Source organism: Argiope bruennichi, chromosome 3 (genome assembly GCF_947563725.1).
Source record: "Argiope bruennichi chromosome 3, qqArgBrue1.1, whole genome shotgun sequence".
In the NCBI taxonomy this organism is placed as follows: Eukaryota; Metazoa; Arthropoda; class Arachnida; order Araneae; family Araneidae; genus Argiope; species Argiope bruennichi.
The window spans coordinates 119,368,368-119,385,096 of NC_079153.1; the positions used below are offsets into that span (position 1 = coordinate 119,368,368).

A 16,729-nucleotide genomic window follows, 5' to 3' on the forward strand; every position below is an offset into this window, starting at 1 on the left:
TACACAAAATTCATTGTAGCTTGGTAATGGCAATCGCTAAAAAATAACATTTTGTTGGTGAAAATATTGACCATTTACCTTCTTACCTATATATAATATTTATTAATTGTTGTTTCTGATAAATCACCATGAATACCTACTATGTCTTGAGGCATGTTTGAATTCTCTAGGGAATTCCGAGTAGAAGCAGGTCAATTAAAAATATCAGAGGCGATTTGTCTGATAATGCAACAAATTCTCGGCGACATTTGTTTAAAATCACAAGATGAATAATAACTTTCAGCACTATGGAACGACTTAAAAATATATATTGTTTGTACTTAGATTAATTACAACATTATTTTATGAATAAAAATGCCGGAGTTACAGGCAATTGACAAGATGCATTAAGTTAACGCAATATCACATGTATATTTTATAATTCAGAATACTGATCGAATTGGACACTGACGCTTCTATTCCCATAAAATTCCGTTTTAGCAGTATCTAAATGTGAATGTTAGAAGGCATGATCAGGAAACAATTTCTTGATGATATAGAACACATTGAATAAAAAAAAAAAAAAAAAGTGACGTAACGCAATGTCGTAGCAAAAATAATCGATGCCCAAATTATAATACGACTTTTTTGTTCCTAATTGCCACAAATGGTTTAGGATGTGCAATATGATATGGAGTATGATATTATTTTTACAGTCTTCACGATGCTTCTCATTAAAATGTGGCACAAATGTACAGATGTTTTCTCCCCAAGGGGTTCCCGACAGCTGCTGCCTGAACATCTATTCTTAAGCCGCATTTTCACGGCCCGTTACCTTTACGGATATGGTCGTAAATCTGTCATTTGACCCATTATAGGGCCACTCTCACCTGTGGACGTCGATCGGGAGCTTCTCGCAAACTGTCGGTAAAATGAACGGCATCAAAAAACCCCTGGAAAGTCAAAAGTGAAGGGAAAGAGGAGAAAAAAAAAAAAGGCGTTGGACTAAAGGCACGCAGGGCTGTCAGAAAGGGCTTTAGCTTGCAGGTCCGGTTGCTATATCACTGTCGTAAAGTTCCACTTCAAGAGCCTTATAAATGTACATTTGTATTACGAGAAAGAATATAGTTACAATGCAATAGAGCAAATAGATCACATATTCAGTAACGTTTCGAAAAAATTAAAAGACCAATTATAGAATTGCATTTTTCTACTGCTTGACATTGCTGTAGAATATGCGGTACTCTCTGACTGACCATTGTAGAATCGTATATCTTTGTAATTAATTAAGCCTACTGAAATAAAAAAAAAGTATTCATAAAGCAGTGATACCTTGTGGAACATGTAAGATAAGGAGTGTGATTCCAGTCAACACATCCAAGAATAAATCATTCTTAATACTGTAGTCAGGAAGCCACCTAAGGATGGGGAAAGCTTTCTGTAGGAAGTTGCCTATGCACGCACATGACACCGTCACATTGTTCCGGAAAGCTGCCTGGACCTATAGAAGGAAAACGTCCCAAAACAATTCAGATTAAATTCTTTTCGCCAGTAAGATAAATAATAGAGAAAAGAAAAATATAGAGATTTGTTCACCTTTTCGTTAAAGGAATTGAGGCCTCCTAGAGGCGGAGAAATGTTATCTAGGAGGACTTGTGTCATGGCATCTCTGTCCACCTCGAAGCGGCATGGTACTCCTCTTCTGCAAAAGAAAGATGGAGTTATATTGAATGTCGAAATTGAGTAATTACTTTTTTAAATATTCATAAATAGTGACTACAAAGTTTTTCCTAAAGAGAGTAAAAATTTGTTTTCATTATAATTATGGTCTGTCTGACATTGATTTTGTTTTTATAGATTATAAATGGAAAAAAATTGTACTTTTATTTTGCAACTGAGATAAAAAAAAAAAAGTCATTGGATTCAATCTTTTGAAGAAAAGAAAAAAAAAATGTATATTGGTATGTTTGTACATTTATTTATACACCACTGTAATAGCAATTATGTTCAATTTGACATCCGATTAATGGTCAAACAGATACAGCGACTAGCAAACTAGAATTTGAAAATATTGCCATTAGTTAAATATTCCCAGACAACAGGAATCAAGCCTCTCCTTACTGAAAGCCACTTACAATCAGTCTGAAAGTCTAGTGCAAACACACAGAAAATGTTAGGTTAATTCTTTTATAAATATTCGGAAGAATATGATATAGACAACCTTCCTAATCCTCTTTAAAATACTCACTAACCAAAGAGAAATGAAATTTAAAGAATTCAAGAATTACAAATTAAATTACTTTTTTGATGTGGATACAGCATGTTATTTGCAAATAATAAGAATACTAAAAGAAGGAAATAAAACGAGATGAATTCTGCGCACACGTTTATGCGTTTTCCTATTTTCATAATAGCAGGAAAATTTTTTCTCGCTCTAAACAACAATAATAATTTTAATAATCCGAATGAATATATGAATATCTCTCGTAAAGATAAATAATTATTAGAATTTTCAGTTTACTTCTATATTATTTCTCATTCTATTGAAAGCAATAATTGCAATGTTTTATTTTTTTATTTGTCAGATGATTTTTATATGTGTCTGATGTGGATATTACTTATTTCTGCTGCAATTTATGTCTTAATACAAAAACAATATGTTCAAAAAATATGCAGTTTCTTTTAGGAACTTCTGAATGGAAAATAGAATAGGTAAACATAGAGAGGAATTGCTGCGAAAAATTTTAGGTTCATGTAGCATACCGAATAGAAGTGAAACATACGTAAATTCATGATAATAATTATAACAAATGTCATTCGAAGTAGCAAATGTAACTGGCAATTTGACAATCGGAATCAAAGTACGTTAATACGCTACAAAATGTTAAACTACTTTAGCAAGTCTGCACCAGTTCTTTTATAGACATACATAGTTCGTTAGTGATGTATTTATTCAAAAAGACTTGATGAACTTATTTTTAGAGAAACAATAATATCATTCAAATAAAGATAGTTATTTTTTAATTCCCATAGATTTGGTTTAATTTTCTTCATTATCTAACTATTACTTTAAAATTGTGATAGACAAATTACGTCCAGCTTAGGAATTTCATCGGCCCTTTGACTAGTTTAATAGAGACATTTTATAGGTACTAGGCTCACTGTTTTTATAGCAGAACGTTTTATTTATAACAAATAATAGATTTTGGAAATGCAGTCACAATTCATTCATCATATTAGCAGTACAGAATTTTTAAAACAAAACTATTTTTAATTAATCGTTAGAACAAATTATGTTATTCGTTAATTTCTTTTAGATCTCTTTCTAAAAAAATTTCATAATCCTTGCTTTAAAAGTTGTTTCAGAATCAATTTAATCAGTTCTTTCACTGAACAATCGAATTGTTTTTTAAGTAGAATAAAAGACCACGAAACTTTAATATTAGAAATTATTATTTTAATTAAATATTTAAATCAATACAAAGAATAAAAAAAATATTGCAAGAATTAATTCGAAAAATGTATTAACTTAAAATGGAATTTTACTATTTTTACAATTGAATTTGATAGCGACAATGAAAAAATATGCTTCAAAGAGACTAAGCAATAAATTTAAAATATTGCATTTAAAACTGGTTCCAACAAATTTATCTTAATATCTGAGATTTAAAAGTCATCAATAAAAAGATGATTGAAATTTGAGGTACATTTCGTTCTTGATTTCTTGTGGTTAAACTACAAAAACAGAATCCTGTTAGAACATCCTTTAATTTCTTCCAGAAAAGAAACTGGCAACGTCAGTTTTCTAGAAACAACAAATTTCGTTTATTATTAAAATATTTATTACGAAACAGTATAAAATATTTAACTCTAGATTTTCTAATGTATAAAGCTTCTTTCAAAACGTAAATTATTGACATTTGTGGCATTTCAAGTTTGATAAGCTTAGTAACACGAAAGTGCTCAAAACAGCATTTACCAGAAATAAAAACTATTCTAGCCCGGTCAGAAATCTGCACTGAGCACCCAAGAAAAAGAACGGCATCAAAATAAAAAAAATGTGGAGGATAAATATTCACGAATGTGTTCTTGATATTCATGTTTTCGTTATCTACCTACTCTATCTGGCGTTATTTTTACGCAAGAGATCTTTTAAGTCCGGAAAGATAAGAGAGATTTGCGAAGAATAGGTTGCTTATCAGTTTAAAAGTTGCGATACTAGAGCTGTTGGCATCACCTGATTAAAAATGAAATAAAATAAGAATATTGCGGAAAAAAAACACCAAGTACAGGTAAAAGATGAAGTTTTGGAATAATAATGCGAACTTTGAAACGCACGTTTAGTCTGTTGTAATACTCGTTTTTGTTTTCATGCTGAACTATTTCAATTTAAATCTTTGAAAGTAATTTTTCAAGATGATAATCTTTGGCTTCCAGAAGGTTTTAACATAAACTAGATTTTAAACTATAGTAAAAATACTACATTTTCTTTCAATGTTGAGATATGAGTTCATAATACTAAAATATTGCTGGAACTTCTAATACTTGCAGTGATATTTACTAAATTGAATTCGGTGAAATTCTTTCAAAAAATGATAATTTGGCAGTTTAAGAAAATGGTTTAATTAAAAAAGTGTAGATGCATTAAAAATGACTTCAAATTAATTATTAAATATTTTGTTTTGTTCTGAGAAATAATTTATGCTAATTTTACTTGATAAATGATAAATCTATTTACTCTTCAGGTGAAAGAACATAGTTATAATTCAATTTTATACGTTTCATTAAATGGATTATAAGAAACTGCTTACTTTATTTCAAGTTACAAATTTTTGTGATAACAGAATTTAACATTTTTGCAATTTGTTGTTATTTTGTAGTAAAAACCGCTTAACAAGAAAATAACGATAATTTTGTAAAAAGAACTTAAGTATGCTAATATTTGATGATAGGATAACACATGAATGTTCTTTTATGATTTAGTAAATCTCTAAGAAGTGACATGCAATTAAAGTTTAAATGAGTTTTTACCACAGGAAAAATCAAATAATTGAAAAAGAAGGATGGATGGATGGATATTGGATTTTTATGGCACAAGAGCCAAAACTGGCTAAATTGAAAAAGAGTTGTCAGAACAAATAATCTTTCCTAGAAAGATTCTTATATCTTCATTTTTTTAAAATTATTTTTTTAACGAATGGTAGCAAAGTATTTCACATTACCCAACCATTACTATTGATAGCTATTTGGACTGGCTAAATTAATTTTTTTTCTCTTCAAAAAATATAACGGAAGTCCATTCTGAACTTAAAGACTTTAGTCCACTGCTGTTGGTGTTCAAATTGAATTTCAATGCATTTAAGTTAGTGCTTTTTGGAGCTTTTTATGTAGTTGTAGACAATTCTTCTACGTGTGATACATGTTTGATGCTTGCATTATTCTGAGCATAAGTCATACTTCCATCCATTTTTTTTTCAGTTTTCGCCAGAGGTTTTTTGCATCGCATTGTGTCATTTTTTTAAAATTTGCCAGTCCTCTTTTTAGCCCCCTGACTATTAATATTTTTTATTAACTTTGAAACAAAATTTAAACTGATATGCAGTTGCTGTACAATCTCTTTCACAACTTTGCTGTCAATCGTTTTGGCAATAATTTGGCCATTTTGAAATTCACTTAAAGATTTTTCCTTTATCCATTCTAAAAAAAATTTGAAAATGGCAGCTTTCTATAAAATATTATGTTTTTCTAAACAAAAACAATATATAAAAAAGAATGAAACACCCACTTTTAAAATTTACAATATCTTCCAAAACAACTATTTTAATACATGACCTACTTTTTTCACACATCAAAAATACTTAAGTGCTTTTTTATTAATGGTCGATAAAATTTACTCTTTTAAAATGAAAGGAAAAAATAGTCAAACATGGTAAAAAAAGAAATTCAGATCAATAATATCAAAATACAAAACATAATTTACAAAATATGATTCTCCTACTTTTTTTCACGAAGTATATATTTCACACCTATATTTAAAAGAAATGTAAAGAAAAAAAACTATTTTAATACATAAAATTCTCTTCCTTTAATATTGCATAAGTTATAAAAACACGCATAATAATAAAAACCTTGAATGAATGGCTACTAGTATCCTACAAAGATTAAGATATTAATTTGAATGAATACAGTTTTTCTCTAATTTCTTCAAAAAAAATGACCTTCCTGTTATTAATAAGAAAAAAGAAAATTCTTGCAAATGTCTGCATTCACATGGTTTTTAATTTCACTATCATCGCTACTGATTTCAAATAATAAGTAACAGATGAATTCATACCTTGTTATATAATTCGAAACATTTTAAATTCAGTTAAAATATTTTATCTGTTACAAATTATTACACTTTGAAACATAAAGTAACGACTTGAAGATAAATTTCAAAAATGTATTCCTATTCAAAATATACTTTAAAATTCCACCTCAGAGACGTTATGAAAAGCAATCCATTAAATCTCACGCATTTTGTTATGTAATAGACCTAAAAATGTAATTATTTTGAAGGTCGCCGATTCACAGAAATAATTCCTAGTTGAATCACGTAATCGTTATGCAATAGAATGAATCTATCCATAAAACACTTTAAGAATATACAATTTCCATTACTAAATCTCATTGAAATCAACTGTTCAATAAGAACAGGCTGTAAGATGTTTGAGTTTATAAAATCAAAAAAGAAGCTGCGCTTTATTTCATTTTTATAAGCTGGAATTAATTTATGGATCCGGAAAATATACAGCAAAGTGGGTATCAAAGAATAATTTATGTTACTAGACAAAAGGGAATACTAAAGTTGAGTGTAGGATACTTGGGAAGATTCTTTATAGGATACTTTTATTTCGTCTCTGGCGTTCACAAATTGTTGCGTTCGTATGTCAACAAAAATGGAATGCAGACAAACTTACTATTAAAACGAAACCTTAGTATATTATAAATAATATTACCAAAATAACATTAACTTATTTTTTATTCAAACTCTATTATTTTTTGAAACAACAAACTCAAAAATTCAATAACATATCACTGTTGCCAATCTGAATACCCAAATATTTACAAAATAACATTTATAATTATTAAACTACTCGTGAGTTACTTTTAAATGAAATATTTATAATTTATGTCGCAACATATACTCCCTTAGCAGTAATGAACGTTACGTTAGAAAGTAGAAAGAAAATATCGTCAAACGACATAAATTATAAATATTTCATTTAAAAGTAACTCACGAGTAGTTTAATAATTATAAATGTTATTTTGTAAATATTTGTTAATTCAGATTGGCAACAGTGATATGTCATTCAATTTTTGAGTTTGTTGTTTCAAAAAGTAATAGAGTTTGAATAAAAATAAGTTGATGTTAATTTGGTAATATTATTTATAATGTAGTAAGATTTCGTTTAATAGTAAGTTTGTCTATATTCCATTTTTGTTGAATACGAACGCAACACTTTCAATTTTAATTTTTCCTAACACGACTATGACATAAGTCAGAGGAGAATTACAGAAATTTTCAGACTCAAAATCGATGATCATCTATGGAAATTTTATATTCCACTACATTACATTTTATATTAACAAGTCATGTAACAATATTACAATATATTTTGTAATTTATACCTAGAATCAAGCCATTCCGAAATAAAAAGTGAGCCAAATTTAAAATATTCCAGCTATCACGAAAAACAAAAATCTCGCCAAGTAAAGGGTTAATACATATTTAAGTTTTTAGAATATTCTCATTGATAAACAAACGATATATATTTTGCATCATTTTCAAGGAAAATTTTTTTTCAAGGATACTCTCGTGACTATGACACAAAATAAATTAATTGAAAAAAAAATGCTCTTCCTTTAATCATACAGTTTATAAAATCAGGTCACTTTTGCAATTACAGAAAATAATACTTGAATCCCTTATGATAATATCATCACATGGCGGTATATCACCGCTAACAAGAGCAGCAAGACCGAAAATAGGTCAATGACATCAACATAACCCAAATATACATAAAACCTAATGCAAGCATTTTCCCTCACGTTTTAAGTAAATCAGTGTATCTCTACCTTTGAACTTGCGAGAAAGTGAAAACATATCAAAGTTCAAGCAACACCGAAGTGCAAAAATGATCTTCTTCAGGAGACCTTGACACCAATTTTATCGAAGAAATCGAATTTATTTTAAATAAAAAATGTGTCAACAATCAAATGTTTCCTCACCTTTTTTTAACAGGATCATAGCATTTTTATCGCGAAACTGTTAAGAAGTAAATGATTAAACGTTATTTTTTTTCTGTTTTGTGCTAGCAACAGAGATTTTGAATAATGTGTGGTAAGCGGTCTTGCTTTGGAAGATATTGATTGATATTAATAAAATTTTAGAATTTATAAAACTTCGTGAACTTAGAACATTAAGGAAATATTGCAGGCTATAAAAATTCAATGCTGAAACTGTAAAATTATTATGTATTAATTCTAAGTTTTATTGGATATTTTGCCATACAAACGACTTTTTTTAAAATTCAATAGGCTTAATTAATTCTACTCTTTCTAAATATTTCTCTGGTCTAATAAATATTCTATTAAAATATTGTCTAGGATATGAATTCTAGACGATATTTTAACTTTTTGACAAAATTTTAGTTATTTTGAAGTAAAACCTTCCGATGAAGTGAATTTTAATAAAAAGTAATAAAAGTATCAATAATGTTTTTAGCATTGAAATATGATTTAGTTTCCCAATATAAATACAGTGAAATTTCATTTAAGAAGCATAATTCGTTCTCGAAACTTCTTCGTAATGCGAAACAATTTGTTTCCCTTAGGAATCCATATAAAAAGGCCAATGCGTTTGATTCCGAAAAAACAATCAAGTAAATTTATAATAATGTAATTATTATTTATAATGCACGCTTTTCTATTTTTTTCAAAAATTTATCCAAGGGTGTTTTTTTTTTTTTTTTTTTTTTTTGTAGCTATACTTTAAAAGTTGGCGAAAATGAAATAGCGTTGTCGTTAAATGAATTTGTAGCACATACATCGACTGCCTTATCAGATTGCTGCTTGTCAATACACGATATATTAATTTCCCATGCTTTCAGCATCTCCTTTATTTCAATGGAAGGTTGTTACTCTGTTGCGTCTATCATTTTTTCCTGTCTCGACTAAATATCCTCCGCAGCTTTTTGCTATGACACAGAATATAGCTCCAATTTTGGGGTAGTTTTAGCTATGCTCTTCCACCAGCTTAATGATTGCTTTTCGCCTCTTGTCCATAGACAGAAACGATTTTTCATGGGCACTTGTTTAAACCTTCGAAGTCGTATTTGTCAACGCTATCTGGCTAAAGTTCTATATTATATGATATACAAGAGCTTTCTCCAAGCAAATTCAATACAGACTGTTTCAAGCCATTTTAATATCTGACGTAAGGGTATCTCCTCCCAACTAGTTCAGTGAAAAACGTCGCCCATTAAGGAGTAATTTTTTTTTTTTTTTTGCATTTTGTTTTGCTTATTATGCTAATTACTCGTTACGTCAGAACCTAGTTAAGCGTGATTTGACTATATAATATCAGACTGCACATCTTTCAAAGGACTGACGTAAAGCCACTTATAAATGAAAATATATATAGATGAAATTTTAATACACAACTTTAAAAGCAACTAAATGCAAATTCATTTAAAAGTAATTTTACAGTTTTTACATAGTATAAATATATTATTATATATATTGAGATAAATAATTAAATTTGAAAAAAAATATAATAAAAGGCTGCAATATCATACCTTCAATGCAAATCTCGAGTATTAATTATGTATTTATTTTCTATGATTTATGCCTCCTCACCAGCTACGCATACTTTATTTGGAAATGGTTGGATGGAAAAGAATGTTATTCTTCTTGGTTTGTGCATAAAGCATCTTCCCCGCCTTCTTAAATTTAATCGAGAAATATAGACTAAGGCAAGGTATTTAAGAATTTTAAAAATGGGGAAAACGACATACAACCAAACATTGCTTTATATACTTTATTCATTATACTGGTTGCAAATGAATCGCGACTCCACTCAAATGATGTATATATGAGAAAAGTATAAATCGTGCTTCTTTAACCTTTTCTAGGGCCGTGGGAAGTCGCCAAATCCATCAATCTTTGTTTGAAATTATGTAGGTTGGCATCAGTTCTGACAAATTTTTTTAGAAAGGCAGAAACTTAGATGTTTCAGTTCTTTATCTCAGATAAAATGATGTGGCTTGATTTGTTGCTTAATTATTAATTAACCAAATTAATTACTTAATTTAATTAAATTTATCTAATAAGCTAAATGAATCCCTTTTCTTATTCTAATTTCAAGCCTAAAAATATTTTAACATAATATGATTAGAAAAAAATGGCCCTTTAAAGGGTTAAACCAGCGGGACTGGTCTCCAAAAAATTTCTCGCATATTCTCTAATAAACTTGTCATGCCAGAGAAGGCTTTATATGGCATTGGAGTACAATAGTTACAAAATATTAACCTTTGGCGTGAATTTAGCATTTTTACTAAATATATCGATGTGATCCTTGGCGAGTGTTTTGGCGATTAATCCCTGGCATGCTGTTAATAGTATTCGAGAATCGAATTTTTGCTTTGGACGCGTTTTACACACCCGATTGGAACAAAAATTTGACACAAAATTACATTTGTAGTTACTAAATTTGATACATTGTGTTTTTCAATTATTGTGTTTACCAGATGTTTCTGAAAGTAGAGACCGACAGATGATCAACCCATTGTTAGATTTGGCTCAAAATTCGACCAGTGTCTACACCATAGATGCTAAATCTTATATATCTAGCTTTCTTCGTTTTGTAGTTACTGTGTTAACTGGCTTATATTCAAACAGCCGAGGAGAAGTTTTTTGAACAGATTTTACTCAAAATTTGATAGAAATCTGTAAATTTCGTGTAAAGATTGTATACCAAATTTCACTCGCCTAGCTCAATCATTTTTGAGTTATCTTTGTCACAGACAGACAGATAGCCATTTTCCAAAAAATGCGTTTCTCGAACTCAAGGTGGTTTAAAACGTGGAGATGCGTCAAAATCTAGAGTTCGAATTTTTTGACGATTATTGTACTTTCTCTATACTACGCATACGGAAAAAAATCTTTTTTACAAAGTACGATTGCTATGCATAGTTATCGATTTCAATAGTGATTCATTTTGAAGTACGTTTCCGTGAAATCTAAAGTAAACAAAAATTCAATTGATTCTTCTAGAATGAAGAGAAAAAGTTTTTTAAGTACGCCGATAACAATAAGAGAACGAAGAAAGACTCGATTGTGAAACAAGACACTCAAGTATTTGTCGTCCGTTACAGGCAGAGCCTGGCAAATATTTAGGCTTAAGAAATTTAAGCTTATGAAATTCATTAGAAAAAATACATGCGACATTTCAACAGATAAAATATTGTTCAAATGCTAAACTGTTTCATGTATACAAGGCGTGAACTTAGATCTAGGGTAAGCAACCAAAATAAAAATCAAAACGCGCATACTGGTGATTCTATAACTAAATTATGGTCGTGGTGGACTATAGCTAGAAAGGTTTGATCTGCAGAAAGCAGGTTCGAATATTGTCCAGAAAAAAACTGGCTAAATAAATTATATGCAATTTCAACTGCTCAAAAATGCGACTTTCTGCTGTCGACATTTTTTCTCTTACTTCGTTTAGCATATCTATCTGAATTCAAGAATTTAGAACACATGATGAACAAGTGCGGCACTTCCTTTTTATCAAAGTGACTTTGGAGCATCCGATTCATAAATCGTGACATTTAAAATCTATGGTGTTATATCACCTTATTGTGCTCTCTGTAAGAAGTATTAATTCGACTAATTCCCAAGAGATCCGACTTAAATGAAAAATTATAAATGAACACTGGGAAAAGAATTTTCCAACATGATTTATTTAAATTGAAAAAGCGTTTACAAAGCAAAATACAGTACTATATAAATAATATGACAGAGTACACAGCTACAAAGAGTTTAATGAAATAAATAAGTCTTCTATGAATTACATGGAATATAAAAAAATCTTGTAAATACTGACGAAAAATACAGGCAAAAATATATTTTAAAAAATCGTATTTACAACCCCCCCCCCAAAAAAAAAATTACAAACCAAAAAAACAGGAAATGTAAATGTTTCGAATTGATGCTTTACATATAATTAATTATTAATGATATAAAAAATTTTAAACAATGGTATTGATTTACATCCACAATTTTCATAAAATAAAATATAATGTTTTCGGAACTTTTACCTAAATTAACATGGAAAAATCAATTATTAATATTCGCAATTTTTTTTATAACAATCACTCATACGTCGGTAATTTTCTTAAATAGAATTCAGATCGCACTTTTTGCGTATCGATATAATATTTGAATCGTAATCGTTTTAATTATCTGCTCACAAAAATTGTAACCTGTAGCTGGCAACGTGTTCATGTATTCATAAAAATAAAAGGAATTGTTTTTTTCTAACTGAGCTTCAAGCATTTCTTTGTGTTGTTAATCTGCAAATTTCGCCTATTGTTTTATAATCAGGCCTTGTTTGTGAAACGAAACAGCACTTAAAAAATGTTAAACATCACAATTTTTTTAAAGTATTCTATTTATATTCAATTGATGACTCTTTTTCGTAGCAATACTTATTTCTGAACTCAGAAGCCACCATTGAAGCTGTTGTACCAGATTTTCTGGCATTTTAGTGTATGTTCAATGCATGGATTTATTAAAATTTACTCAACATACCGACACAGAACTTCTTGTACTGATTAAAACAAACTCTAAATCGCCCTTAGTTCGATGCGATTTAAAATTCGATTCGTCTATAATCGTAGGATTCATATATGACAATGTTGATTCACATTTTCAAGGGCACTGAATTAGCGTGATTATCGCTAAGAAATCATTACCTCTTTTATATTAAAATCCATTTTTATTTTACCGAAATTTCAGACCTAAGTAGGAACAAAAAACGCACATCTGTTGCTGTCTGGTGAATTATTTTTGAAACAATTAAATAGAACAACTAACTGCTTCTCTGTTAGTACCAATTGTGGCATGAAAAAAAGTTAAATTTTCAAGACCGGATAAAATAGAAGAGGTAAACCTCGCTTGATTTACGATACATTTTATCTCTTGGAATTACTTAGAAAAATTTTGCCAGAAAATTATATTGCTAAAAAGGAAAGAATGTTTTTCATTCATATTATTATAACAAGTCAATCATATTATGAAGATAACTTGTTTGACACAAAAAAAAAATCCTAGCAATTTATTCCTTTAAATGGCTGTCTGGTGACATGATCGATATATTGGCTATTGAAATATTAACGTACAATGCAGAAATGTAACAATTATTGCTTGATAAGACAAAAGGAATATAATAAAAATTGAAATTATCTATTTCGAAGTATGCGTTCGAAATAAAATTAAACTTTTTAATATTATGCTCTACGCATGGACAAATTAAAAAGCAAAAATTTCAGCACCTGAAAAAAAAATTGCAAAATACCCATGTCACTATACATACATTGAAGGGAAAAATATTACAATGCTTTAAAAGACAGGCCGTGGGAAGTATACTTCCCACGGCCTTAGAAAGGGTTAAATTGCAATTGATGAGCCATGCACAGTGAAATATTTTCTTGCTCCAACTTCAAACTTGATATTTCTTATAGACAGATTGATATACTTGACAAACATTGATACATTGATGTATGATTGTCAAACTTGATATTTCAATAGACATTTGTTTTATGCTTTGCTTTCTTTTTTACACTATTTTGGTTAATAAATAATGAAAAGAAACTTCACTTCGAAATATTTACTATTTAAAAAAAAAACTCTAACCGTTGACAATTCTTAAATGAATTTCTAAATTGTATTTTTTTTGAAAATATTCTTAAACGTTTCAATGAATTTCATTATCAAAATATTTAGTTTTGTCTTTTAAAGCATTGTAATATTTTCCCCTTCAATGTATGTATAGTGACATGGATATTTTGCAATTTTTTTTTCAGGTGCTGAAATTTTTGCTTTTTAATTTGTCCATGCGTAGAGCATAATATTAAAAAGTTTAATTTTATTTCGAACGCATACTTCGAAATAGATAATTTTAATTTTTATTATATTCCTTTTGTCTTATCAAGCAATAATTGTTACATTTCTGCATTGTACGTTAATATTTCAATAGCCAATATATCGATCACCAAATTTATCAATCTTTGTATGAAATTATGTAGGTTGGCATAAGTTCTGACATATTTTTTTAGAAAGACAGAAATTTAGATGCTTCAGTTCTTTATCTCACACAAAATGATGTGGCTTGGTTTATTACTTAATTATTAATTAACCAAATTAATTAATTAATCCAATTAAATTTATCTAATAAGCTAAATGAATCCCTTTCCTTATTCTAATTTCAAGCCTAAAAATATTTTAACATAATGTGACTAGAAAAAAATGGCCTTTTAAAGGGTTAAATAACTTCATTCAATGAGGAGTTGTAACGGATTTTTTAAAAAGTATATAAGAAAAAGTATAAATTTCAGAAAAGGAAACTCAAGTTTGGAATTAAAATATCAAAGAAAATAAACTTTGATAACTATATTTTAACAATAAAAGAATAGTATGATTAAATGATTTGCTGAAACAATAAAAATAGTTGGAATTCCATTATAACGATGAAAAGCGACAAATAAACCAGCAGAAGTTGTCCCCTCAAATTTCTCGAGTTTTCTCAAATAAGCTTGTTATGCCCGAGAAAGCCTTGCGTGACATTGGCGTATAATTGGCGTACAGTACTAACTTTTGGCAGGAATTTAGCATTTTTTACTGAATCTATCGTTTCATCCTTGGCGATTAATCCCTGGCATTTGTTAATAGTATCCGAAAATCTAATTTGTGCTTTAGACACGCTTTTCTCAATCGATTGAAACAAATATTTGACACAAAATCGCACTTGCAATCACAACCCGTACCTAATTTGATATATTTAAGTCACTTCATTTTTAAATTAACGCATTAAAATGCTTCTAAAATTACAGGCAGACAAACAGTCAATCCATAGTTGGCTTTGTCTCAAACTTCAACAGTTGTTTACATTATAAATGTTAAATCCGTGTACCAAATCTTATTCATCTAGCTCTCTTCGTTTTGTAATTATCGTGTTAACTTATATTTGAACGACAGGACAGATGGACTGCCTCGGATAAGATTTTACTCAAAATGTGAAAGAAATAAAAAAAAAAAAAATGGCGTGAAGAACTCATACCAAATTTTATCCATCTAGCTCAAAGTATTTTTGATCATCATTGTCACAGACAGACAGTCAAATGGCCATTTTCCAAAAATGTGTTTTTTGAACTCAAGGGGGTCTAAAATGAGGAAATTCTTAAAATTTCGATATTTTCCCTCGATTTCGAATATTTTATGCGATTACAATGTGTACTGGAATTTATAAAAAATATTTAAAAAAATGTTAAATAAAAGGAATGTGTGAAAGAAAGTTGAAGTTGGTATTTTTAAATGTGGTTGGAAGAAAATAAATTGGTGTTTTTTAAAAGGTAAAGTTTAAATTCGTTTGAAAATCATTATTATTTTTTAACTAATTTTGCAAATTAATAATTATAATTATTTTAATTAAACTATTAAAATTATTTTAATTAATTTATTAAAATTATAATAATTACATTATTATAATTTTTAACTAATTTTGCCAATATTCATCTCGGGATATCACATGTATTCGCCAATCTTGCACCATTATTAATTCTCATAACTCTGATTGCTCAAAAAATTGCTCAGAAATGGAGACTCCCACCCTACAAAGTATATATTTTCCCAAGCATAGCAGCAAGATTTTATCTACCCATCAGAGAGTTATATCTACCCATCAGAAGCTTCATATCTTTACATTAACATTTTCTCCGATGGGATACAGACCAAGGACAAATGCATCACGTCATTTAAATATTCGATTAATCTTGAAGTAAAATAACCAAATAAAGAAAATGAAGAGCACACGCGAAAAGCATTTAAATAATCTGAAGGTAGGTCAGCTTTGCAACCTTGGATTGCACAATTTTTAGACTGAGCTTCATCAGGCCACAAAATTCTTATCACGTGCTCTTCCGTTTTCAGAAGTTGTGAAAGGTTCAAACACTCTCTAATGGTCGTCAGGTGATCCAGCCGAAAACCGGTGTGCTAGGAAGGCGGGCTTTTAGTATGCTGTGACGAAAGCGAATCAATTTTATTCGCTTACGTCAAACGGCATTTACGCTACTTTTACTTACTTAAATACGTTTGCATTAAAAAAATTACACTGTGAAATGTATGAATGAATTTCAGAAAAAAAGAGGAAAAACGTCTGCTGCTAATTATAATTTTTTTTTTCTTTTACAAAATAAGGTTCTATCCCAATTTCTTAATTCGCAAATCGTTTGATTGGTCAAGTTTTAAATTGATAAAGTATTATTTAAAAAGAAATGCAATTAATTCAAGCTTTATCATAATAGCATGATAAACATAACTGTCTACGAAATCTAACTGCACGTTGTCTTACGCCATTCAATGGTGACACTTTCTTTTTTCTTCACTAAAATGTACAATAGATTCTAAAATAAAAAAATTCCTCTCAGCA

The 16,729-nt window shown here is 29.1% G+C and overlaps 1 protein-coding gene across 1 annotated transcript in view; it reads right to left on the reverse strand.

The window, feature by feature from the left end:
- LOC129963589 (pendrin-like) overlaps positions 1-16,729 on the reverse strand; it is a 75,365-nt gene that overhangs the window by 26,596 nt on the left and 32,040 nt on the right. Inside the window, exons 2-3 of the mRNA XM_056078056.1 lie at positions 1,576-1,681; positions 1,312-1,480 (exon numbers count right to left, since the gene is read on the reverse strand). Of these exons, the coding sequence (XP_055934031.1) occupies positions 1,312-1,480; positions 1,576-1,681 (275 nt within the window). The remainder of the gene's footprint in view (positions 1-1,311; positions 1,481-1,575; positions 1,682-16,729) is intronic.